Source organism: Drosophila hydei, unplaced genomic scaffold (assembly GCF_003285905.1).
Source record: "Drosophila hydei strain 15085-1641.00,03,60 unplaced genomic scaffold, DhydRS2 tig00000149-arrow-pilon, whole genome shotgun sequence".
Taxonomy (NCBI): domain Eukaryota; kingdom Metazoa; phylum Arthropoda; class Insecta; order Diptera; family Drosophilidae; genus Drosophila; species Drosophila hydei.
The window spans coordinates 6745144-6772220 of NW_022045678.1; the positions used below are offsets into that span (position 1 = coordinate 6745144).

The following is a 27077-nucleotide window of genomic DNA, read 5'->3' on the forward strand; positions in this document are numbered from 1 at the left end:
TATATTGGTACACACAGTTAAACCGAACGTTCAACTCATATGTAGTTAAAAAGTGTTAATGTTCATAATTCGACTACACTAGAAGATATTTACATTTAGTAATAATAGCCCATTGAGCCCTTTAGAGTAATAAATGCAGTAATATTAAATATTAGCTAATTACATTTAACCAACTCTGTCAACAAAGGCAGATGGTGGACTGACATGCTTTTCAGTTAAAGTGTAATCTAATTGCTCAGTTTTTGAGATTTTTGTTAAGTTGCAGCTTGGATTTGGTAGATTATCAGTGTTTTCCATCTGAAATTTATGGTCACTCATAGTTGAACCAATAGCTAATGTTTCAGTGTTGCTTAAAGTATCCATGCAATGGTACTCATGAGACCGATTTGGTATTCCTGAAACTGAATCAATACTATAAATATTTCGCTGATGAGTTAAGAATTCAATTTGGTCGCCTTCAGTTGTTGCAAAAAGCTTTATATTCGTGTCAGCATAGTTTATTTTATAACCAAGATCCTCCGTCTCTTGGGTTCTTAGTTTTTCATTATTTGACCCCGATTGTGCAGTTGGTCGGGAGATAGCCTTGGCTTCCCCACAATCGCGATTAAGGGTGCTGATGTTGGTACCACTATCGGCACTTTTGAATCGGCGACTGGATACACTTCGGGACATATCTGGACATTGGATTGCAGTTTTGGCACATTTAATTGTGAGAACTTTCCGCTGGGAATCGCAATTGTGAGTTGATTTGCGTTGTTGCTTTGTGCCCGGGTCAAAGAACCTATAGTTGATGGGTACGTTGTCCAGGACGCTGAAGATAAATAAATATTTTTTAAATTAGCATTATTGTTAACATCATTAAAAAACTTAAGTCTCAAAATCATATGATTTCAACTCAGCACAGGCAAACAGGGCGTCCTATACAGTCTACATAAGTTGAGATTTGTGTTGACAGAGGAGACGCTTGTAACCGACGATCTCAGCGATTGAGACAAGCGGTCATTTTTACGCCATAGAACAGAAGCGTATAAAACAATTATTTTGAGCGAAAATTAAAAAAAAATTTCAAACCAAACTCAAAAATGGGTTACAAGTAAAATCTAAAGATTAGTTCCAAGAAAAAAGAGCTATAATGGAAATATTTAAAAAAGTGAATAAGTACAAAGAAATTAAATCTGATTTCGCATTCGTATGTGCAGCATAGCAAAACTGGATAAAAGCAGAAGAAATAAAAATAAATTTAACACAAAACAAAAACATTATTTCAGGGCTAAACAGATTTTACAAAGTAAGATTTTAGTAGTATTCCTACTAGGAATACTAGATACCATAAAAAGATGCGCTTTTCCAAATACCTAGTATTTTAAAGTTTTTTGAAATCTTGGTATCCAAAACTCCAAAGTAGAAAAATTGGTGTATTCATTAGAGTACACAGTATCCAACAATGCTTAATTATTTATGCAATGCTTAATTAACGAAATAAGCGTATCTATTTTTACCGATAATAAGAAAATGACATAAATTAGGAATTGAAATTTTGTTGAAGGATTTAGCTTTTGTACATTATGAGATCAAACAGATTGAAAGACATGCAGACGGGCAGACAGATATGGCTATGTCAACTAAGCATGTCATTCTGAATAAAAATATATATAATTTAGGGTTCTGCCACGTCTCCTTCTGTCTTCTACATACATTTTCACCAAAGCATTATGCTCTGAATTGCCATTTTCAATTGGGTCAGAGATGAAATGATAAAAATTAAATGAAAAATGAAATGGAAAATCGAAAAAAATAATTTTAAATGCGAAAAAAGAATAGGTACTAACTTACTATGCAGTTGAGGTCTGCTAAATACAGAAGACCTATCTTTACCGCTTCCGCCGTCATTTCTAATTTTTCTTCCATGAGCTAGAAGAAAAAATATACAATTTATAATGAATCGGAAATTTGTAAATATAGTGAAATACCTGTATGGCCTTCGTCCTCAATGAAACTTGAAGTTTCACGGTGGCTAGACCGACTTTCATCACGGGCTCGCTCACGCTCCCCACTAAGCTCACTATCACTATTCAAGCTATCGTACTCTTCCGATTCTGATTTTATAATTTTCGATCGACGCTTTAGTCGCTTTTCAGTATTTATATTGTTGCTGTCATCAACTATCATCACATTCGGAAGTTTGACTTTTGTGTTGATACCACCTATATTCGTTGATGCAGGGCGCATTCCTTTCGACCCCGAGTTACATAAAGTATTATCATCTTCACAGCGAGAATCGTACTTTAATGAGCTGCCCGTGTAGCTCAAAGGAATATTTCCGGACTGGTTTTCATGTTCTGGTAAATGAAATGTAGCGTAAGGATATATGTCTTCTGAGTATTCGGGAATTCGCTCAAGTCCAGCAACCGCTTCATTCTGGGTTTGCTGGCAAGATTTTCGTACTGTACCATAAAAGTGTTCATGACTTTGAATATCCTTTCCATCTGTAGCACTACTTTGTGGCCTTAATGAATCAACATTACGTGTAAACAAAGTATGAGGATCTATAAAACATAAAGGGTTCAGCTATTTTGTTTTTTTTGTAGCCCAGACATAAATATTTAATACACACAATTTTTGAAGCAGATAAAAGCTCCAATTAATGCAAGAATTGTTCCGAAAATTGATGTTATGATAACTGCTATAAAGTGAGCATCACTGAACACAGTTTGCTCTTCGGGCATCACATCAAACTCCGAGCTGCCAGCTAATCCAAGCAAATTCTGTGTTTCAAAATAAAATTCCTTTGTAGTGAAGCCAGCGTTGTTGTTAGCCGTAACACGTAGCTGATACGCAGTGCCTGGCTCCAAGTCTCCAATACTATAACGATTCTATAAAAAAATTATATATATAAATAGGGTGAAGAAAGAGTGTATTAAAATAAAAATTAACTAACATGTGCTTCAATTTTATTTGAAACTATAATCCATTCACTGGAAGCTTTATAGTGCCTAAATTCAATACTAAAATGAAGTATTGGACATCCACCATCTTGCCAAGAGGACAAATCCAAGATAACTGATGTTGTATTCGAACGTATGAAACTGTTCTTTTGTGGTGCTATTGGTTTGTTTCCTATTAAATGTAGATAAGCAACTTTAATTGTATAAAGTATTAATCAACTTATTTTTTTTAATCAAATACCTTTTGTCTGTGCTGATACAATACCACTGGTTACGCTAGTGCCAATTTTGTTGAAGGAAGTCATTGCAAATTGATATTTAGTGCCGCATTGTAGGTTTTCAATCATATATGAAGTAATTCGCCGATCAATCTGCAACTCATCCCATTCAGCAGACTCACGCCTATAGGTTAAAGTAAATCCTCTAATTGGAGCACCGCCAATATCGTCGACTCTCCACTGTATGGACACCGAATTCTTGTGCGCCGAATTTATAGACACAACGGGCGGGGAAGGTGGAACTAAAAAAAGTACATACTTAATTAAAATGTTAGAAAATATGTGAAATAAATTACTTTACCTTGCACAAATAGCTGATAAACAATGTGATCTGATCCCATTGGATTTCTAACAATACACGAATAATTGCCTTCATGCGATCGTTGGATATTACGTAGACTTAACGTGTTATCAGAATTAACTTCTAACGGAAATTGCTTCTTGGACCGCGTATTGAGTATTTTCCATTCGGCAGTTGATTTGGGATTTCCAACAAATATACATGCTAATTTAATATCTGACCTCCAATTGACGGACAATGTCTGGCTGAATGATATTATTGCAGCTGGTATTGTTGTGCTAGGTACTAACTTAATTACTGGAGTACTTGGCCCCTGGCCCACTCTTGTTGATGCTGTGACCCAAGCCTCATATGTTTCTCGAAAATTTAAGTCTTTTGCTTCAAAATGTCTATTATGTGCTGGTAAGATTTCTTTAAGGATTTTCAGCTCCTGGCCCTTTTCAAGAACTCGTATATAAACATTGTACTTAGTAATTAATCCATTGGGCCGTCTTGGGGGTAGCCAGCTAACAATCACTGAAGATTCTGTATTCACTGCTGATTTGACAAGCTCCGGCGCATCCGGAACTGCTTCTTCTGTAATGCATGATACAGCCGAACTGGGCACGCCTTCACCAGCCCGAGTAAATGCTAATACTTGAACACTATAATTTGTGAATGGCTGCAAGCCATGGAGCACTGTACTGAGAGCCGATGTTATTTTTGTCTCTCGAACGCTGTATTCACTTTCTAAAAGCCCTGGTTCATAAAGCAACTTATAGCCTTGAATAATTCCGTGACTTAGTTTCTTTGGTGGGGACTGCCACGATATTTGAATATTTTGGGCAGTGAGTGCGACGCATGACACTGATCGAGGAGATGCGGAAGGAACGTCCTCTAAAGTGTGACCTAATACCACATCACTCGGGGGGCCGTCGCCTTTTATATTAAATGCAGATACAGTAATTCCATACTGAGTATACTTCTCCAATCCAGTTAACCGGAAGTCATTTAAGCCTTCTGTGGTCAAACTTCCAACCTTGGTATGATTTTTCCCATTATCTGGAGTACCCTGTTTTTGATATGAAATTGTATAGCCTAAGAGATCTCCATTCCATGAATCCCGTACAGGTGCTCGCCAAGTAATCAAAAGCTATTTAACAGGAAAAAAATAAAATTACGATATTATCACCTATTTACAAACAAACTAGGTATATGCATGCATTAAAAAACAACTAAAACTCACTTGTTAATAGACAACTAATTAGTTCTTAAAAATTTTAACTAATAAAGCTATTGATCTTGATCTACGCCGGCAATTATTATTATTTTAAGTGCACTTACCTGTTGTGGTCCAAGTGGTTCAGCGGTAATATCTTGCGGTGGGGCAGATGGAACTTCTGAATCTGTTTGTACAAATAATATATCACTGGGGGCACTGGTACCCAAATGATTTTCTGCAAACAATCTTATGTGATACACCTGTGCCGGTCGAAGAGATCCCAGTTGGGCCGTTGTTCTATCACCAGGAAGAAGCTTTTGGTTGTTGTGTTCATGCCAGACATCTAATAAACAAGAAAATTTAATATCGATTATTCATAAATTTAATCGCACATTTATAGCACTAAGAACAACTTAAGTTAAGAAGGTTTATCTAGATAGAACAACACTCTGTTAACAGTACAACTAATTGTACTTCTTCACGATATAGTTGGTTTCGTGCAATGTCCGTCTTGCTGTCCCTCTGTTCAAATGATCGCAACGTCTAAGCCCTTGCCTATGCCGGAAGAGTAGCGTTATCGCTTACGCTAAGTTGGATTGCCAATTCTTGTTGCAAAACTATGTTAAGAGAATTTCGCAACCACCAGCCTGCTGGGACTTTTGATTTTTAAGGTCAGTTTATATAAGAGTTATTCAGAATAAACACACTTGATCAGGCACAAGCCACAATACATAATTCATTTTTTATTTAACATTAATTTAAGGGTATGTAAGCTCTCCTACGTAATCTTCCTAAGAAAACGACCATTACAGCTCGTATCTAAAAATCCCTGGACCAGAAGCATCGAACATATCCAAATATTAAAACTTCACTGTTGCGATACTATAGATTAATTTTAAGGATTGTCCGAAAATGATATGCCCACGACTACTTGGGACTAGTAGTGTATATTCTACAGTTTTACTGTTAGAAACGTAATAAGTAAGAAACCTATAGTCGGGGTGCCCAACTGGAACAAACCCTAATCGCAATCATATCTGGGTTTTTAACAGTTTCCAAAGCTTGTATCGAGCATTACAAAAATAGCAATAAAAACCAACATAATGACATCAAAATTCGAACCAACATTGCTTACACAATGCGTATTCTCTCTACCAACTAAACCATTGCATAATAAAAAAAAAAAAGAAACGTCCCTTTGCCGACTGAGATTGAACAAAGTAATTGTCGGCAACGAGCGCCGCCTCTACCAACACTACAACTGCACTGCTGTCCAAATTGTCGTGATTAATGGCTTCAGGGGCTTCAGTTTTAGGCATATAACTTTCTCTCCGCCTCTTCAACGCCAATTTTGCTACTGTTTCATGTTATAGCCTGATGCGTATTTCAAGTATAAGGTACTTAGTTCACTTGGTTCAAATAAATAAATAATTTAATTTTGATATTAAATTAATAATTTCGATATTAAAACATATCGTTCAATGATAAGTAAATACTGTTTTATATGTGAAAATTTAATCGTTTTACATTTTTGGCAGTACTTGCAAACTTACCTTATGTATATCAGATTTGACTCACCTCCAGCTTTTTTATATTGCAAAATATAATTTGATATTGGCTGTGCATCCCGGTTATTACCACCACCTCCTCCCAATATTATTGAATCCTGATCGTTTGGAGACCACGCCAATGTAACTGACCGACTTCCAAGATCCCTAACATGCAGGTTAACTGGAAAATTTGGAGGTTCCTGCACTTGAACATGTATAACACTTCGATCCCGCCCATACGCGTTGTTGGCTATGCAAGTATATTCTCCTCTATCTGTTAGAACCGTTTGTAAAATAGTCAGCTCTGATGATACTCCACGGGCCAAAGGTGAGTTCTTTATATGATAACGGATATCATATGATGGATCGATACGACTTGCTTTCGATCTCCAAGATATTTCTAAGGGCTGATCTCCAGTTGCTTCGCAGCGCAATGTAACTCGATCACCACGTCGTATCGACAACTGCTTTTTGGCCACGGTAACTGAGGGGCCAACTGTTACAATTAACGGCGAAAAATAAATGTTGAGCAAAATAAGAATTGGTTTTTATTAGATGGTTTTTATTAATTTAATGTAAAATTCATGCTTACCATGAACAGTTAACTTAATTAGGGTACTTAAGCCCGCTCCTATACCATTGATTGCTTGACATAGATAGCTGCCCTCATGTTCGCGGGAAACTTGCGATATCATCAGAGATCCATTCGAATGAGCCATAATAACTGATTGAGCGTTTCCGTTGCTAATAGCATAGCTAAGATCACGATAGTCCCCTGAGTCGCCTTCATGTATATACATATATGAAATTTATGATTGTTATTTTGAATCACGAGGTTTCTTTTAATACCTATGGACTGCTTCCACTGAATGGTGGGTACGGGGAATCCATCAGCTTTACACGATACTACTACAGAATTTCCTAAGATTGCATCTTGGTCAGTAGGTTTCAAAGTCCAGCGTGGAGGAACTATTTTAAAATTTAAAAGATTACCTCGAATTCACTTTTAATCTATAGATTAACATGCATAAGAATAAAACCCGAATACTAATCATGCTATTATATTATTATACCAGTAAATGAAAATTAATTAATAACAAGTCAATTTATATACAAGACTTTTCGCTCTTTTTTAGCAGTCAGAGGAAAGAAAATGAATTTATTATTTATGATTTTAAAATATTACAAATATATTAAGAATGTTGAATGTTAAGATTATAGGATATATATTTGTTTTGTTTTTAATATAGTCCAACGAAATAATCTTTTAACAATATAGAAAGCTGGCAACGTTTTATACTATAAAAACAGGCAGCAAACGATCATAAGGATTTCAAATCTCGATTTAAATAAAATATAAAATCTTTGTCAATGTTAGTTAGAAAAAATAAATTTTAGGTTTCATCTGTATATTTATAAAAATATTGACATCGACGCATCTATGACCAAATTGTTTTTGCTTCCAAGTTTCAAAGAACAAATGGTCAACCCCAAGGACAAATTTAATGGCTGTTGGCCAATTTTTTATAATTTTGTAAGAGCAGATTGAATTTGAGTATTGGCAAATCCACTCAGTCTACATGCAAAAAAAGTTATCAATCCATGCGAATTGTGCATCACTGGTAAGTCTTGCAAGTGAGTGCAAAAGCCGAGTGCATTGTGCTCAGTGCAATGATCTCCTATATTTTCGTAGTATTCATAAATTCACCCACTAACTTAGGAGTAGATGTTTAAGTTTAATACTATAATTTTTATCTCCTAATTTGTTATATTAGTATTATCTTCATATATGACCGAAAAAAACTCAATTTACTGGGTAAGTTGCTTTTTATATATATTTGTGTAGTTGTACAGACTCCGACGTTTTAAGATATCTGATGTGGACATCAAAGAGAAACAAATAAACTTTGAAAACGCAGAAGAGAATAATTGGATCGAGAAATATCAATTGAGATATATTTATTTGGAATTTAATTTATTATATCATTGAAGAAAATTGATGATTTAATTATTGCGTAAAGCCTAATTATACGAAATTATCTCTTATGATATAAGCACTGGCACTAGCAGCTATTGTTCCCAATAAATTATTTTGTTATAATCTATTTAAGAAATTATATTATATTATTATTTTTTCTTTTTTTTTTTGGCCCACCTTGCTGCGCTTTTATATCCATAATAAATCTGAGTTAGTAGAAAATCATGTAACTACAATAAATAGACTTGTTTGTGAAAATGTTGTTGAAGAAAATATTGTTCTTATGAGATAATTCTATAAATATAATACAAATCACATAATATGAATCATATGATTGCGCTGTATGTGTCGTTATTAAATTTCAATACAGTTTCATCCACAATTACAAGTTTGATAGACTCCTGTATCTCTTAGCACTTTGAAGAGGAATTGCTCTATAATTTAATATAATAATAATTCTGGCAATGTCCATAGGAGGGTAAATTAATATTTGTTAATGCCGACGAAGACTGTCGAAGACATTTGCAATATATTTTTCTGGCAATATGAATTGCCATTTTACTCCGTTTAGCGATTTTGTTACAATAAGAGAATAGAAGCGTACTTTGAATTTGGGTTATTGTCGTCTTCCTCCCTGTTTATGTGTATTAACGCAAAACTGTACGGAGGGCATAAAAGTTAGATTCTTGAAATTGGGATATATGCTCAAGTTTACACTTGTCGATTTTATTAAATACATCTACTGTAGGCCAAACAATAATTATACTGCTGACCTCCTCTATGAATAGAAATTTATTACTTTTGACAAACTAAATGTGAGCTTAGACCTAAATATCGTATTACATCACATCATAAAACCCAAGCTTTTTAATCCAGCAATAATCTCTTAATGCATCTGATTCATATAAGTTTGTAATTATTTTATTAACATCCCCAGAAGTAAAATATTTATGTTTAAAGCACATAAATTGAATACAATCTAAAATAGGTATTACCAGAGCAAAATCCTAAAGCTAGGTGAATTATCCTCCTGGTGCATTGTCTACGATATTTATTGTGAATTTTGTTTTCTTGTGCATTGTTTATTTCAATATTGTAGAATTAGATGGCTTATTAATGTTTCTAGAAAACAATAGTTACACTTGATTTACCCGAAACCGAAAGAACGGCTGTATATTCAACAACGCCAGCATGATTTGCCACACTGCAAGTGTAGTTACCATTGTGCCATGAGGAGACGTTGTGTATGGACAATATGCTGGAAAATGGGGTATAATGATTGATTGTTAACGATGGATCCGGAGGTAGAAATTCTTCGCCTTGCTTAGTCGTCATGGTTAATTGTTTTCCCATTGGAACGCCTGAATTACTCTGAATTGTCACATTGTTTCTGTGCCAAGTTATATTAAAAGGTTGGTCTCCTTGGCTACTGGAGCACATTATCTGTGTTCGCATACCTTCAGTAATTTCATCTTCAAACGCAAAAGGAGATATACGCGGTGGCACTATACATAAAATATCAATAAAAAAATATATTTAAAAAACCTCTTCTTCAGTTTATCATTGTTCTATCAGCACATAGAACAGAGGAATACTCTGTCAGTATTACGTAACCCAAATAACATGAACGGATTGGGGCGTAGTTGAAAACTGAACCGATATCCTTTAAACAGTATATATATTTAAATTTAATTCAATTTAAACTACACTAAATAAATATGAAGTCGATCAAATTATAGAATTAACAAACAAATTCGTGCAATTTCAAAATATTTGAATATTTATTTAAATTTATATAAATAAAGAATGTATATGCAATAATTACTCAAGTTTTTTATCTACTTTTCAATAAAATATTGCGATTAGTTTTTTTTTTTAATTAACTATTAAAAGTATCTAAATATCTACTCCATTCATACATGGAGTTTTATTATATCTAATTTATCAATATATGTGCACATAATTTTTGTTACTATAAAAATAATAAGTCAGTTGACTAAAATTATGAATTCAGACAATTACGTGCATATATGTATGTAAACGGATAATTTAATTTAGTGCACAAACTAAAAACGCATAATGCTATTACAAGTACCATTCACTTTAAGCTGTGCAGAGTGCGTTACAGTAGCGGCATCATTTTGAACGCGACATGTGTAGGTGCCACTTTGGTCCCTCGTCACACTTGTGATGCTGAGGGCGCTGGTAAAATCATCATTTTGGCGAATTGTCACCTGGCCGCTACTTTCACCACTACTACGACCATTGTCATTCGATGCGGTTTCACTTGTGAAGGCCGATGGTGGCATAGAAGATGAAAACTGCAACATAGATCCGGAGCCGGAACCCAATACAGCAACGCCACCGGTACCCTTAAGCCCACCGCTGACACTGTCGACGGATGCTGCCGATGGCAGGGCTATTCCATCCTTTAGCCAAGTAAATGTTAGCGGCAGGTCCCCGGTGCCAATAACGCACTGAATGCTTGTACGGTCCCCGACATTTAGATCACGTGCGAATGAGAATGGTGTAATCTTGGGTGGAACTGGATGTTTAATTTCAGTAAATATGCTTTAGTAATAAATTTATGAAACGCTTTTCCGCAAACTAAATTACGAATTGTTTAGAATGTTGTATATGGTTTCATTTTGTAACACACCAAAATATGTTTTTGGCGATTAAGATATATATCTCTCATATGTCAGAATTTTAATTCATCTTTATCAATTACTCTGTAGCCTATTATATTATATTATCTAGAAATAAATTTAAAATAACTTCTGATCAGTTCAGTTAGTCTATTTCGAAGAGCAGAAGTTCTAAAAACATTTAATCGCAGGATCACATGTGGCATTTAAATTTTATTATCAATTTTAAAAATATTTCGATTATTTTTCTCGCCAGCTTTTTGAAAGACATTTGACTATTGAATGCATCTTCATTTTGTGAGATGATATTGGCTGAGAGATAAAACGAGACAGTGGAGCATGGTAAGTCATACAATTCATATATGTGAGCAAGATCGCTATTAACGATTCCATTTCACTAGACAGAGATAACTTAATCAGAAGAAACCTCAATACTCCATTCGGGTAAGCCGTTTAATAAAGAAAACAAGCATATTTATATTCCAAAAAAAAAGAGATTGCTCAAAATCTCCACTTTGTGACGTACAAAATAATTATAAAAAAATATTTTCCCTGATAATTTAAAGCCCGTTTAATTGGTTTAATGAAAAAAAATTTAAGAATTACGTAAGTGGCAAACGAATTTATTAAACTATAGCATATAAGTCATACAAATGATGCCCCAGATTCACACCAGCGGCAAAATATTTAGAGGAGAAAATTACAGATACGCTTTGCAGTCTTGGTGTTTGCTAGTAGTCTTCTTGAATACGAAATTAGTCACTATAAATAACTTTCAATTACCCTTAAAGAAGGGATTAGTCGAAAAATGATTTATAGTCCAAAAGTCCTTTATTATGATTTTTGATTTTATAATAAAATGCAGTTATCTAAGGTCATATATAGTTATCAAAAATCTGACAGTTTCTTCTCAATAAATCATTTTGATGCGTATTACAGAAAAGCCTACTATTTCGAAGAACAAAATGTTAATTTTATCTATCTAGTAGAGCGAATAGATTCAATATGAGTTCTTAGATATTGGTCGTCATATTTTAAAAGTAGATTTCATTTAACATACAGGAAACTAATATTATAAAATAAACACTGAAATATTTTATATAAGAGCTTCAAAAAGACTACTAATAAGTACACCTGCAGAGAATCGATTCAAAACACCAAATTGACACTAAACCGCGAACTTAGCTCGCATCTTTAAAATTGTCTATAAGCATTGATTAGACATTTAAAGCGCTTTTTAGAGCTATTACAACATACAATTGTGGCGAATTAAAACCTGAAAGAATACCGCGCATGCCAAAAGCAAGTGCAGGTGGGTGTGAAAGTGCAAGTGCAAATGCGAGTGCAAGGAATACCTTTTGCGAGTGCGATTCTTAGGTGCAATGTAAAAGTTCGAGCGGTGCAGGTATTACAGAATATTAAAAATCGAATGAGTACAAAACTATATTATGTTAGGGATATGACTTCACTTGCGACAAATATTATATGACAATTGTATAATGTGCTTAAAGGTACATATAAGATTCCAATATTTGTTATATCTATACTTAAAATCTACCACAAATGTGCATAGAATTATTAAAGTATTAACATAACCTTACTTACATTCTACTTATACTAAGTATGATCTTATAGGACTAGCTTATGTAGCATTTTAATTTAATTCACGAATTGAATTTTTGTTGAATATTGTTTATTGTGCAAGGTCCACCGTGCTGTTAATCCATCCGCAAGTCTCTCTGTATGTACGCAAACTATTTCGCTCCTATTAAAACAGAGGACTTGAGAAATAATATTACTTAAACTGATGGCCTAGCTTTTGTTGTTTAAGAGTTCGGACGGATGGTCAGACGGACGAAATAGTCTACAATTCATAATGCTCTGTCACGCCACATTCAACCTTTTATTTAACAAATCCATTTATTATTTAGCTATATCTAATAAAGCATGGTATGGAATAACTTACATGACCCACTTATCAAAGGCTGAAAAATTGTAGGAATTTGTTATGTGATTATATAAGACATTAGTTCTTTTTTTTTGACCCATCAATTAAAATATTCGTAAATATAATTAATGTCCTTCCGCTGATATATGCTTATTTATATAATAATAACCATTTTATGAGTTACTTAATTTTAGAAATTGAAAATATTTATTAAAATGTATAGCGCGAAAATATGAACTATTTATTCTTAAAAGTAAATTATAATTATAACACCTAAAAGATGGCATCCATATTGAAAAATAAGAAAAAAGGAACGTGCTACGTACATTCAAATGCATAACTTTTTTTTTTTTATGCACGTGCATTATTATTAATTTTTGTGATGTGATCTTTCCTGAAATTCATAAAATGAACCATTTAATTTAACATATATGCATGCAACTGCAAGGAAATACTTTAAAGAGCTCTTAAACATAACAGATTCTTAAATAAATATAGTTTACTTAATCAGAGATAACTTTATTATACATAATAGTGAACTCCTAATCAATATTCTTAAGAATATTATTAAGCAGTCTATCTTATGCTGAAATATAATTAAATTTAAAGTTCTAAATGGAGATTGTAAATATCTATACTCATTCACGAACTCAACGCGTATATTGTTTTCGTGCCTTTCGACCATTCGACCATCTATCCGTACGTCTGTGCGTCTTTTTCTAAAGTCATGGGTACTATCTCTTTCTCATAAAGTGTTAAGAAATACTTTATCTGATATAACAAAAAGTTATTAAAACTGATAATGACTTCAATTTGGAATTTATAATCGTGCTGACAACCCAAGAACAAATATATATTGTGGATATACAGTAGGGAGCAAAAGTGTTTGAATAGTTGACACTGAACTTTGTGAGTCATTAATATCCAAACGAATTAAGTAAATCAAAAAAACTTTCTTTTTCCAATAATATGTATTTAATTCTTAACAAATTGCCGTATATAACAAGAACAAAAGGTATCAGTGAAATATTCAAACAAAGAAAACTGAAACAAAACGCATATGTACAATTTTGCACCTTCAGTGATTCAAAATCAATATTTTGTCCACAGACCCTTATTAGGTATTACACTTTTTATTCAGCTTGGCATACTCTCGACCAACTTCTCTGTGGTTTCCTTTGGAACTCGGTTCCACTCCAGTTCTACACGCTTCCAAAGATCGTCTAGGTTGGATGGCATTGATTGCTATTGCCCGAGCCGTCGCTTCACGATTGAACACAGGTTCTCAATCGGATTGAGGTCACGACTTTGAGCTGGCCACTCCATCAGCATCAGTTATCAGTTCTCATTTTCGATATCATTAGTCTGACGTCAGAGTCCTTTAGTAGTGTTTTTTGATGCAAAATTGCGTCTTTTCTGGAACTGACACCGCTGAATGAGAAATATAAGGCAGATCTGCAATACTACGAGTCGAACAGCCACTTTCAGTTAGGCTAATAATACTATTTTCGCCTTCTGACGAAAGCTTCATTTTTTCTCGGTACTCTATAGACTACTTGCTAAAATCAACAAACAATAAGAAACACATGAATTTCTGGATCATCAAACTGTAGAATGCATAAATAAAACATATAACGGTAAAACTTCATGTCTATTGCCGATAAGAGAATTAAGAAATCAAACCAAAGTAAGAATATCGGAAGGTGCAAAATTGTACATGCGTTTTGTTTCAGTTTTCTTTGTTTGAATATTTTACTGATTAACTTTTGTTTTTATTATATACGAAAATTTGTTAAAAATTAAATACATATTATTGGAAAAAAAAGTTTTTTTTCGATTGACTTTATTCGTTTGATTTACTTCATTCACAAAGTTCAAAGTGACAGCTATGGAAACACTTTTGCTCCCTAATGTATATACGCCTACTGTGACTATATAGTGTTTTATACAAATTCTGTTATAGTTTCATAACTATGAAGTCAGAGATTGATGTATAAAAATATGTAATTTATACATATATCATAAAGGAGTGATAAATTATGACCGTTAAAAACTAAAAATTTAAACTATATATACTATATATATACTCTTGTGTTTCTTAAGTACATGGCAAATGGCAAAAAAAAACCATCTTCCAAAGTTTACTTACGAAAGTCTGTTTTTTTATTTCTTTAGCAAAAAAGATTTAAATGTTTTTGGACCGTGAATGAGTATTAAACAGTCGATCGCGCCCGACTGGGACATTCTTACTTGTTAAGGTTGTGAATCTCCACAATCATAGGAATATTATATCTGGAATATAAAATATATATTAAATACTGATATACATACCCAAGACTTTAACATCTACGGATCGTTGCGAAGTGTAATTGTGCTTATTTCGTGCTATACATGTGTATGTGCCCTGATCGGCGGCTCGTTGTACATTATCTATTACAAGAGTTCCATTTTGGACCCGCTGTCACATATTGATTGGCAGTCTAATACCATCTAAAAAACCAACTTTTTCCAAAAAATGCTGCAGTAATTTTTTTTACAAATAATACCTTTCTCTATAAATACACTTTCTATTGGATATCCGGCAATAGGGCATTTTAAAGTAAAAGCTTTGCCAGCAACAGCAGATATTTTTGGCATATGTCTTATATAGGGCATACCTGTAATGAATCAGGGAACAACACTTTTATCATTTTCAATATATTTCAGAAATGCTCAAACATAAGTTTGTAAAGTTATTAAAAAATAATTATAAAGATGCAAATCTATATACTTATATACAAATATGATAGTTGCTAAAAATAAATATACGTACCATATATATTTAGTCTTGCAGAATGCATAACCTCACCAGCTCTAGAAATCGCCTTACATTCGTAGTCCCCGCCGTCCTCTGATTTAACAGCTGATATATTGACGTGGCTAATAACATCACCAAATGTGGTCACATATTGTCCAATCATAAGACGATCATTCTAAAATATAGTGGGAATATGGTTTTTATTTATCGAGTTTTATTTTAAAGCTCACACTTTTATCTATTATAATATATTTTATTCCTATCATATATTGTACAAAAGTATGCATAGCTTTCGACATGTTGGAGTGGTCGGGTTAAATACAATAGAGTATTATATATATAAAAAAAAATACAATAAAAAATAATTTTACAAAAACAAGTAAGACTGCTGATGACAAATAGGCAACATTGAAAGCCAGGACATTGTTTGTATTCTAAGTGACAAGCCCGCAACTGAAGACGCAATTTAAACACAATTCAACTGCAATTTATACTCACAAGCAGTATATATGCTATATGTGGTTCATGCATTTGAATAAACCCATTACAAAAGTTTTATATAAGTTTTATACTAAGTCCGTTTGGCCAATATCGACGTAAGTCGTTTCGGTGTTATTAGATCTAGAGACGTGTAATTTAATGTGTATACTCGTAGAACACCCCCAATCTTGGCCCAGCAGCGTGGTAAACCAAATCAAACTGAACCTTCCTTCAACAGTTTTAAAAACGAAAAATGTGACAACTGAAAAGAAAAGTTTTTCCTGAGTTTCTAAGGATACGAAGCGGAATAAACTATATCTCAGTTTAAGAGTATATGTATCACAGTGGACTTCATCCCCAGTAACACCTATAAATTATATTTACCATACTTATTTACATTTTGTATAAATCTAACCGTTCTTGAGCAGTAAATTGCGCCTGGCACCAAAGGTTTAACTATTATTTATAGTAGTACGGTACACCGTAGCAAAGTAGTGAAATGTCATAGAATATCCATATTTATACTCATTCACGAAGTTAATGCGTGTATATTGGTTTTGTGTACATTGGGGGACGATGCAAAGCGGAAAATTCTATATCTACTAAAGTTTTCGAAGGAGAAAGATAAAAAATCTATAATTGGGTTACTATTGACCTCTTAGATGAAGTCGATAGATCAAAAAATTTATGCGTCTTTGGGGGAAGAAAAATAAAAATGTTCAGAATTTTTCGCAGCTTTATAGCCTTACCAGTGGATAAACAATATATACATATATATACACGCTAGGGGCATGACAAATATGGAAAAACTGTATACTCAACAGTTTTGCAGCTAAAAACTAAACATTTGACGAATACATTTTCTGTTGACCTATATTGCCGTTCTAAAAATTATATATACATACATATATGCATCTTAACAACGTGGGAAATGCTAAAAACATGTCTTCCTAAATTTAAAGCTGTTAGTTATTGTTATTGTTGTTACTGTTATTGCAGACTCCATCCTGACCCCCTTTACTTTTTAACGCTTGAATGTGAGTTATGCATTCTCATATTTTCTATATGACCTATAGAGATTCTATATCGGTTTTAATATTATTCGATGATACATACTGGTGCTTAATAATATAAATCAACAATATATTTACATTTGGAAGAGGAAATCCATCCAATTGCCAAACAATTTTGGGTGTCGGATTACCGCTAGCGCTGCACTTAAGCGAAACAGAAGGTCCAGGCTGCATAGTTTGCTCTATAAACTTATAAAGCAATTGAGGTGATACTTCTGTAAATGAAATTATGAAATTAGCACCATAGCTGTAGTACATTTTATAGTTTGTTTTCTATTCTTATTTATTTAATATTATATATATCAATTATTATATATATTATATATATTCAATATCTCGAAAATATTTAAGAAAATAGAAATGAAGGTGTCAAAAAACCTGTTTTCCTACTTTTTGAACATTTTTAACAAATCAAGCTCACAAGTTAATACCTACAAATGAACTGAAAGCTTGGCTATTACAATTTTCATATGTCCATTTATTTATTTGCCTTTATGGGAAAATGTTTCTGCTCCAAAATACGATATACGTTCTCTCGAAGAAAAATTTGTGAATAATGGAACTTAATTTAAGAATCGACCATATCGGTTGAGCTCGTCCTGAGGTCCCTTCGCTTTGTAAGTAACGCATTCAAACTAATGCCTAGTCATGCTACGCTTGTAAAATACGTACCTCCCAATCTTAGCTCGGCAGAACATTGGCTTGACTCCAAGTCGTTCTTTAGCATACATTGATACATTCCCTTATCTTCCTTAACAATTGATGTAATTCGTATATGTTCCGTTGACAGAAGACGAACACGAGCCCCAGAGCGTAATGTTTTTCCATCCTTAAACCATAAGACTTGTTGCTTTGGAAATCCAGACGTACTGCAAATCTTTAAATTTACCGGTATTTTTTTATTTTTAAAACATAAACGTATGCATTAACTATGTAGGTCACTTTACTCACTAAATCAGCCGTATGTCCAAGATTCACAGTCTGTATTCGGGGCTGTACGCTTGCACTTAATGGCGATGATACTGACAGCTTGACTTCTAGAGTTTCACTACCCTCAGAATTAGTAACTGTACAATAGAATATCCCATCGTCATTTTTTGTGATGGCTGATAAAATAAGAGTTCCGTCTTTGATCTTGGCGCGTCCAGTCGCAAGCATGTGCTGCATAGACTCTTCATTGCTTGAACGTGTAATATGCCACCTGAAAAATAAATTGTTTATATAATATTATTTTTAACATAACAATAGGGATCTAGTTAATAGTCTTTAATTAAAATTGTCAAATGTATATTAATCAGTCGATAACCTCGTATCCAGAACTTCTATATTTTAAGAACTCATTTTCCATCTACATTATCTACTTAGAGAGCAAAAAGCAAAATAAAAATTGAGAATAGCGGACCTTCATATGAATATCAATCATTAAGGTTGAGCACTCAAAGCGCTCTGATGTTAAGGACCCTTATTTGAAAAAGTTTGTACTAGATCTATGTGTTGTATGGTTAGTGCTACAACCCTGATTCCCACGACATTCATAGTTCGCGCTTTTTTTTACCCTAATCGCATTGAATATGTGAAATCAGGGTATAATGGTTTTGTTAAAATGTATGCAACAATCAGAAGGAGACTTGGCAAACCCCATATGTATGTATGTTTTATACAATTTTGATTTTTGTTATATTTTAGATACCGGCTCCAAATATCCCCAAATTCTTTAAATTTTAGTTAAATATAAAGCCAATTCTATGAGTTGTGCTTGAATTGTCTGCTGCTACTTTAGTTCCGTGTAAGCAGTGCAATGGCGGCGCTCATTGCAGAAAAGTTGTAGGTTCAATGTCAGCAGGGAAAAGACGTGGTTTTTTGTATTTTTTTTTTTAATCTTGAAGTGGCGATTTTGGTAAGTGGATGTGCGTTGCGTATGCAATGTGTTTGTTGTTGTTGTTCTAGATGTTGTAATGCCGGTTTTTTTTTTTTTTTTATTTCTAAAACTAAATACAAACTCTTAAAAAAATATAAAAAAAATGCAGGACTGGGATCAGAGCATCTGTTTGATATTTTACTGGCTAATATCTTAAAACTAAAGTAGTTTTTTCACAACTTTTCAATTCTGTTTTAATCCACAAGAAATAGAAAAGCTCAAGTTGGGTTGCCCGCGCTTGTATCTATGCTAGACCCAAGAAAATCTAGTGAAACTTGAAGCAGATATCCAGAGTATAATAAAAATTCAAATTGTATGATGAGTGCAATGATGTATATAGATGATATAATTTAATGACTGCAATTTCTTACTCGTTTTAAATCGATTATTGATTAACAGTTGTCGAATTTTTTAAACATATCATCTACACGTGCTATCGAGTGACAGTCTATAGCTCTTAAAGAATCTGAGATCGACAAATGCCTAAATCGACTCAGCTCGTCGATTTAATTAGGAATATATATACTTTATGCTTGGCCTTTTATACACACATTTTTACAAAAGCATTATATTCTAAATTTCCATTTTCAATGGACTACAAGTTACAATTAACTTCCCATAGGCCGCAGCCCAAGCATAGTCGATGCATTAACTCCGCAATAAGCAGAATGCGTACTTACTCGTACGTGTGTATGTGTATGTGCATATATTGTTTAATTTGTATGCGTCTTATGATTGAAATATCAGCAACAGGGATCGGGGGATCTACTAGGCGGGAGATCCCGACTAGAGCAGTCTTACTTCTTTTAAACAAAATGTACATAAAAAATTTGAGAATATGGCAATATTGGAAGGACTCCGTACAAAAATAAGTAATAGATTGAACTGGTTTTGTAGCATAAATAGTTTTAAGATTGAAAATTGCTTAAGCAATCAAAATGTGTATTTGAAATAAGTATAAGAGCGTTGATTGCTAATTAATTACAGACTCCGACAGATATCAAAAAATGATATTGTAGTCCAAAGTGTGTCTATTGACTGTGGGGCAACAGCTGGAGCGCATGCGACGGGGGAAAATGATTAAATATGTACAGTTATATGTGTAGCACAAAAACGAAGGAAATAAACGAAAAATTTCACCACTCCTATGCATGCATATATGCATGTAGATGTATGTATACATATGCATCTACATATGCATATAAACATAGATTTGGTCATGAACGAGAAGTAAAGGACTAGCAATACAGAAAAGTTTTAGGTACAGATGACATACATACATTTGTGCAGGCAAACATACATACATGGATGTATTTTTATGCTTATCCCCCTCGAATGGCTGCTACACATGTACATACATAGGTGCTGGTACATGCAATTGAAAATCTATGTCCGTATATGTATGTATATAAGCATACAAGCATACATATGTATGTATGCATAGGCAGTCACACACCACAAAGTCACAGGCCAAAGAAAAACATCATGCAGAAAAACTCAAGAGGAGAACATCGCAAATAAAACAAAGCATACCCTTACGTTGTTGACGACTCGTCATGGGCTAAACGCTTGGTCATATGCATGTGTGAATCTATGTATACAAACTAATGCATGTACTATATACAGGGATGCATACGTGTGTGTACATGCACATGCATGTATGTAGATACCGAGAAAAACTCCACGTCATTTAAGTGAAGTTGTCGGAGCCGACAGACAGATTTACTACCCTAACGAGGAGCATTCAAGCTTTGAAGAGATGTTGGGTGAGCGGCCCAGACCAAAATAATTGTGGAAAGGATGCATTGAAACAAATTTTGTTGATACATATATTGAAGTGCATTTAATAGGTGGCAAAGAAAGTATATAAAGCACAACTCTATAAATCACGTTTCGCTAACTTTTTCTCAATTCAAATAATTACTAATTAAAAGGACTTTACCGTGGGCAAGCTTGTAAAAGTTTTGTACGACACGACAACTGGCATATTATTTATCTAAATTGAAAAACACTGCAAATGTATACAGCATATACATATTTACATATTCTATTTTCAATGGAATGCTAACAGATAAACTCAACAATGCGCTTCTCGGCACTAACCGACTAGGAGATACCCTGACTGCGGCTAAGAGTTGATATTCCAATCAGTTTAAGCTCTTTTACAAATACATTAGACACAATGCATGCACACACATACGCACGCATGCATAAGCACGCGCTGTGACTGCGGTTAGGCTGCAGTTTGCGCTTTGCTATGGGAAATGAAGTGTCGAAAATTAGGAAGTGCGTATAACACAAATATACATTTTATATTTCAAGTCATTTGTAAACATTTTCGACTACAAACGTGATTGGAATCAATTTCGTCCCCAAAAAAACTCAGTCTTTCGTATTTTTACTATCTTGGCAATTGAACTTTAATATCAAGAATTTTGCAAAATTTGGGCTCTCTACTCATAGTAAAAAAATAAAACAAAAAAATATTTTTAATTGGTTCAGGGGGTAAAAAATACAAATTAGATGAATTACACTTAAATGCAGAAGCAAAATAAAAGATATTAGATTAGGAAAATCAAATTTTACAGGAATATAAAAGCCAAATATTCTGCACATAATTAATTTGTATTTTCAGAAACAAACTTACTTGTTTTAATATGGGTTAATAAACATAATTTTATAAACTTGTTGCAAGTTATAAAAATATAATCGAAATAAAAAATATTTATAAGATTAAAGATTGTCTTACCTGTATGTTGGTTTTGGATTCGCATAGGCAATACATGGTAATACTAATGGATCTCCAACTCTGGCCATTATTGCAATTTTTTTGTCATTCATTATTGGTGGAACAAGCTCTCGCATTTCTAACAAATATAGAATCATAAGAGATACAACTCAATTAAATTATATTATAGTTTACATTTGACACATAAAAATAACAATCACCTAAAACTAGGATTCGTTGAGCAGCCGAGTATTGTCAGGTAGGTCATGAAACCAAGGGGTCAATGCCCTTGACTTTATTTGTGCTTCGGTGAAAATCCGAATTTGTCAGCTACTGGGAATCGCTTCGGACAATAATATACTATATACACGTAAATCGGAGATGTAGCTATCCTTTTGCATTTCAATAAAGTTTATGGTTTTGCAATATTTTCACATCTTTATATCTATACTCTGAACGCGAATATACATCATTTGTATTTATTAGGTATCCTGTTCCCATGTTATATTATGCATAATATATATATATATATCTTTCGGCTTTTACCCACTTTCAATTCAGGGCTTAGAAACTGTTAATAATTTGATGAATGCTATTCGTGAAATATATATTGACTTACCTGTTAATTGAATTTTGCCAGCATTACTACTGACTTTTGAGTCCTGCGTCAATTTATGATGTGTTCGACAACGGTAAATCTTTTGCGAATCACTTCTGGTGATGTTATAGAGGAGAAGTTCACCCGTAGGCAACATATGATTTTTACCATCTTTATTGAAGTAATATAATATTGTATTAACTAAGTATTTTGATTAACAGTAGAATTTACTTGCCTCCTTCTAAAGATGGATATATATTAAAGTTTGGTTCCTGCAACCAGGAAGTTACTGTCACATATTCCTTGACGAACGACGGTATGTTACATTTAATCAGCACATTGCTACCAATAAATCCACCAGGGTTCTGGACCTCCGGCTCATAATGTTGATAGACCACTACAAAATTAAAAAAGTATGGGAAAAATGTAAAATTATTAAATATTCACTGATAAATTCTAGTGTTCTGTAAATATAAGTTCATTTAAACTTAATAAATTAACAAGTAAAAGTACTCTAGTCGGGATTGCCCAACTAGGAGCCAGAACACTGCGCTTATATTCCAATCATTCTAGGCAACTTTTATATATACAGATATATACTTTGTGCGCAGTTTACGCAGCGGCAGCTATTTGGCTGCGTATTTGGGTGAATAACTTTTGCTCTAAATGCATTTTGACAATGAAATTTTCCGAGCATAGCCTAGACATCCATAGTTTTTAAAATACGTTTTTTTTTGCGAATGAAGGTATCCAAAATATAAGTCATAACTGTATTCATCAGAGAGAGCTACACAATAAATTTTATTTTATGCGTGAATTCCCATTTACAAGGAGTTCAGGATATACAAATAATGAGAATGGAAGCACAAACCTGCTTTTACTACCACATCCCTGGATATAATAGTACCCACGCTGTTGGATGCTGAGCAACGATATATCGCCCAGTGAACATCTTGTCGAAATTCCTCTGCAGCAAATGATGGAAAATGAAGTGAGCCATTTGGGAAAAGATGTTGAACCTGGAATATAAGAAATCTTAATTAATATTACGTTTTAAATAAAAAAACTTTTTACGAGATCAACAAATGTTGTGTTAAGCTAACAATTATAAAAAATTATCTATTATTCAAGAGCGAATATATGTATAATAATATACAATATTTATCCGAATACTTGTTAAACTATATCATAAAAGCTTAGAAACATTTATCAATCTATTTTTTTTAATCAGATTCCTACAAAAGTTGAGACATTCCAACACATGTCGTAGACGATATATTAGTTAATACAACAGTATATTATTATCAAACATTCCAATATTTAAATAGTCAAAGTACAACATTTATACAATGTCAAGAAACTTTGATGAAGCCGTGAATATATATTCGCCCAATGGCCATTTGATGCAGGTGGAATACGCTGAAGTTGCGGTACGAAAAGGCTCCACAGTAGTAAGTTTTTGAAACTATTTAAAAGTAAAGATATACCGCATCCTCAAAATGGCTAAATATATACAATATTTATATTCCATACCGTACTACAAATATTCAATACACTTAATAGTTTTTTCACTATCGTACAGGTGGGCCTTCGGACTAACGAATGCGTTGTGTTGGGTGCAGAGAAAAGGGCAATAGATATGCTACAAATCGAGAGAACGTCGCACAGAATAAAAAAAATAGATGAGCATATAGCAATGACCTTTGCGGGTCTTACGGCTGATGCTCGAGTATTAGCGGGTCGCGCGCAAATGGAGGCTCAAAGTCATCGGCTAAACTTTCATCGTCCCTCAAGTGTAGAACATATCACAAGGTGTGTTTAAGATAAGATTTTCCAGATCTTTGTAACTTTGGTTTCTACAGATTTTTGGCGAAATTAAAGCAGAACTATACGCAAAGCTTTGGAAGGCGTCCGTTTGGCGTTGCCTGCTTGGTTGGGGGGTTCGATTGTGATGGCAAGCCACATCTATTCCAGACTGACCCCTCGGGCATCTACTACGAATGGTTGGCTAATACAACAGGTCGCATGGGACAAACGGCGAATGAGTACCTGCAAAAGAATTTAAAAGCAATCTGTACTACCTCAGACACAATTTCAGCCATGAAGCACGTTGTAAAAGCCTTGCAAATGGCCGCGTCTTCGGACGGCAGCTACTTTGATATGGTTGTGATCAAGTATAAGCAGCCAATTGAAATAGTCAGCACGGATAAGTTAAACTATCTGATAGAGGTAATTAAGCAGGAGAGTATTGGAAATACGACTAGAAGGCATTTCGGGCCGGTTTAAGTCCAATTTACAATCTTGGATTTGTCTGCGAAATACTTATGATCCACTTCAATTTATTGGAGGTACACAGAAATATTAAACTTTTCAATTGCCTAATAAATAAATGCTTATATTTTTACCATAAATTACCGTCTCTATAAAAATAAATTACTATAAAGGAAACAAACTTGAAGCACAGGGATTTTTAAATAGACCATAATTGAATATCAATAACCCTATAATAAAACTATTTATCTAAGACAAACTTTTTTAACAAAAAATCCTACTCAATTATACATAAAAAATGGTACATAAAAGGACATAAACAAACACTTTGCATACTGCGTAATTATCGCCACGACTGAACCTGGGCTGCAGACTGGGTTATAACATGAGAATCTAATTGTTGAGTATATTTTATTCGAGATGGACTTAAGCAAATCAGGGCTTGATTATGACATTCATATATATATATATTTAGCAAATCTAAACAGAAAGTCTAGTATTTTAAATTTCACTTCCATCGGTTGTCAACATTTCATTTTAATTATATATTTAAGTTGCAAATTCGTAGCTCATATTCTATGCTAAATGATTTTACTTTAAAATTTTTGTAGATAAGGCTCACAGACTGGACTGAGTTGCAAGCTTACATATGAAGTCAGCTTTTTACTTTTAAACAAAAAGTCGTTACAGAACCATTTTGGAATAGAATCTGTTTATCTCTACTGACCCTTGCCTTTGAAATGCAATGCAAATACTGAATCATTCAATTTCATACGTTTTTATTACAAATTTTACATTTATCTAAAATATAAAATTAATTTGAAGAGGCTTTTGTCAAAACCAATCGGAGACATTAAGAAATGCCGGCTTGGGCTTGGCATTTCATACCTTCATCGCAAACAGAACAAGCACGAAAGCTCTAGTCGGGCACCCTAAGCCCGACTAGGTAAGTTAATATATATCGAGTTTTAAAAAACACGTAAAAACCGGCATTACGACATCGAGATTCGAACCAACGTTGCCTACGCAACGCGCATCAATTCTACCAACACCGTTATTTCATAAATACAATATAATCATAGAACAGAAAACGTCCCTTCTCCGCCTGGACTCGAACCTAGAACTTGTGTGTAACGTATAACAAAAATAAAAAAATATATATATAGATATATATCGATCATGTTTTCAATCGATAACAATAAAACTGGAATAGTTATCGAATATTTGAAATAACCTACAAAAAATTTCAAGTCTCTAGCTCTTATAGATGCTTAGATCGACGCGTTCACATATACGGACTCAGCTTGTCCTCTTCAAGAATATATATAGTTTATGGGGTGCCACGATTCCTTTTGCCAGTCACATACATTTGCACCTAACCATTATACTCTGATTTTCCTTTTTAAATAGGATCCGGGCATAAAAACATCGATATATTACCCAGAGCCTCTTACTTTGTATTTGTCTTATATAATATAACAAATATAATATTTACAATTGAGTCAAATATAATTAATTTATAATATTTGTTGTGTAATACAGTAATAATTAAATATTTCGCTCAAACCTTTGATATTGATGTGACTGGATTATTTTCCTTATCAAGCCATTGGACTAGTGGCACAGGATTTCCATGAGCAATACAATGGACTGTGTTTCCAACAGTGTTTAAAAATTCAACTCTACTAGGTGGCTCCAACGAAAAACTCGGACCTTGCGTATCAAAGTAATTTGATACTTCTGAAATAAAATTTATGCTTAAAATATATATATATATCTATAGTGACAAATATCAAACTACACTAGTGAGCACTTTGCATTTGTATTGCTTTTTATTAAATATGGTAAAATAAATTCAGTGAAGCCTACATGCTTGCCAAATACAACATAAAAATATAAAAATAATTTTCTTAAATTATTCTTGCTACAATTTTCTACTCTTCATAATTTATTTATTTCATAACAGTAAATAACTATTAAAAACAAGAAAAACTTAAAATAAGTTTCATATTCGAAGAGTTGGTGATATTATATAAATGACCAATCAGTTTTCCTACTTCTTTTTACTTCTTCCTGTTGCTATTATATTGACAAGATTTTTTAATTTTCATAATTTATGTACTCTATATATGGCATCTATATTTTATACTTAACAAGTTATGTTTCAGCGTGCATACTTTTGATCGTAGACATTATACCGTATTCCTTTTGTCACCTTGTCTTAAACAATTTTATACAAATCTGCTTTTAATAAAACTGAGTACTCTTCACTCTTGTGTGCAGCAAATATCTCAAACCCTTACCTGTGCTGTACAAAGATATGCTTTTTATAAAGCCCCTACACACGTCATCGACCCGCCCTT

At 33.4% G+C, this 27077-nt stretch overlaps 3 protein-coding genes across 4 annotated transcripts in view; 1 reads left to right on the forward strand and 2 right to left on the reverse strand.

Moving 5' to 3' along the window:
* Positions 1-2063, reverse strand: LOC111594656. 2 transcript variants are annotated; one of them, XM_023308057.2, is made up of 3 exons: positions 1971-2063; positions 1834-1911; positions 1-811 (listed from the first exon to the last, which is right to left on the reverse strand). In XM_023308057.2, the coding sequence occupies exons 1-3, from the start codon at positions 2028-2030 to the stop codon at positions 782-784; spliced, it is 168 nt and encodes a 55-aa protein (XP_023163825.1). In that variant the 5' UTR covers positions 2031-2063; the 3' UTR covers positions 1-781. The 2 variants fall into 2 exon arrangements, with proteins under 2 accessions (XP_023163825.1, XP_023163824.1); XM_023308056.2 differs by having other exon boundaries at positions 1830-1911.
* The window catches only part of LOC111594766 (Down syndrome cell adhesion molecule-like protein Dscam2), a 27585-nt gene continuing 2537 nt past the window's right edge, over positions 2030-27077 (reverse strand). The window contains 23 exon segments of the mRNA XM_023308215.2: positions 2030-2036; positions 2087-2546; positions 2615-2873; positions 2939-3117; positions 3187-3465; positions 3525-4656; positions 4848-5068; positions 6304-6771; positions 6868-7059; positions 7125-7244; positions 9405-9566; positions 10640-10798; positions 15181-15339; positions 15396-15506; positions 15662-15821; positions 17278-17414; positions 17872-18076; positions 18151-18400; positions 21867-21984; positions 22465-22614; positions 22679-22840; positions 23315-23462; positions 26282-26454. Of these exon segments, the coding sequence (XP_023163983.2) occupies positions 2030-2036; positions 2087-2546; positions 2615-2873; positions 2939-3117; positions 3187-3465; positions 3525-4656; positions 4848-5068; positions 6304-6771; positions 6868-7059; positions 7125-7244; positions 9405-9566; positions 10640-10798; positions 15181-15339; positions 15396-15506; positions 15662-15821; positions 17278-17414; positions 17872-18076; positions 18151-18400; positions 21867-21984; positions 22465-22614; positions 22679-22840; positions 23315-23462; positions 26282-26454 (5411 nt within the window).
* Positions 23696-24809, forward strand: LOC111594655 (proteasome subunit alpha type-7-1B-like). Its single transcript, XM_023308055.2, has 3 exons — positions 23696-23894; positions 24026-24255; positions 24306-24809. The coding sequence occupies exons 1-3, from the start codon at positions 23793-23795 to the stop codon at positions 24727-24729; spliced, it is 756 nt and encodes a 251-aa protein (XP_023163823.1). The 5' UTR covers positions 23696-23792; the 3' UTR covers positions 24730-24809.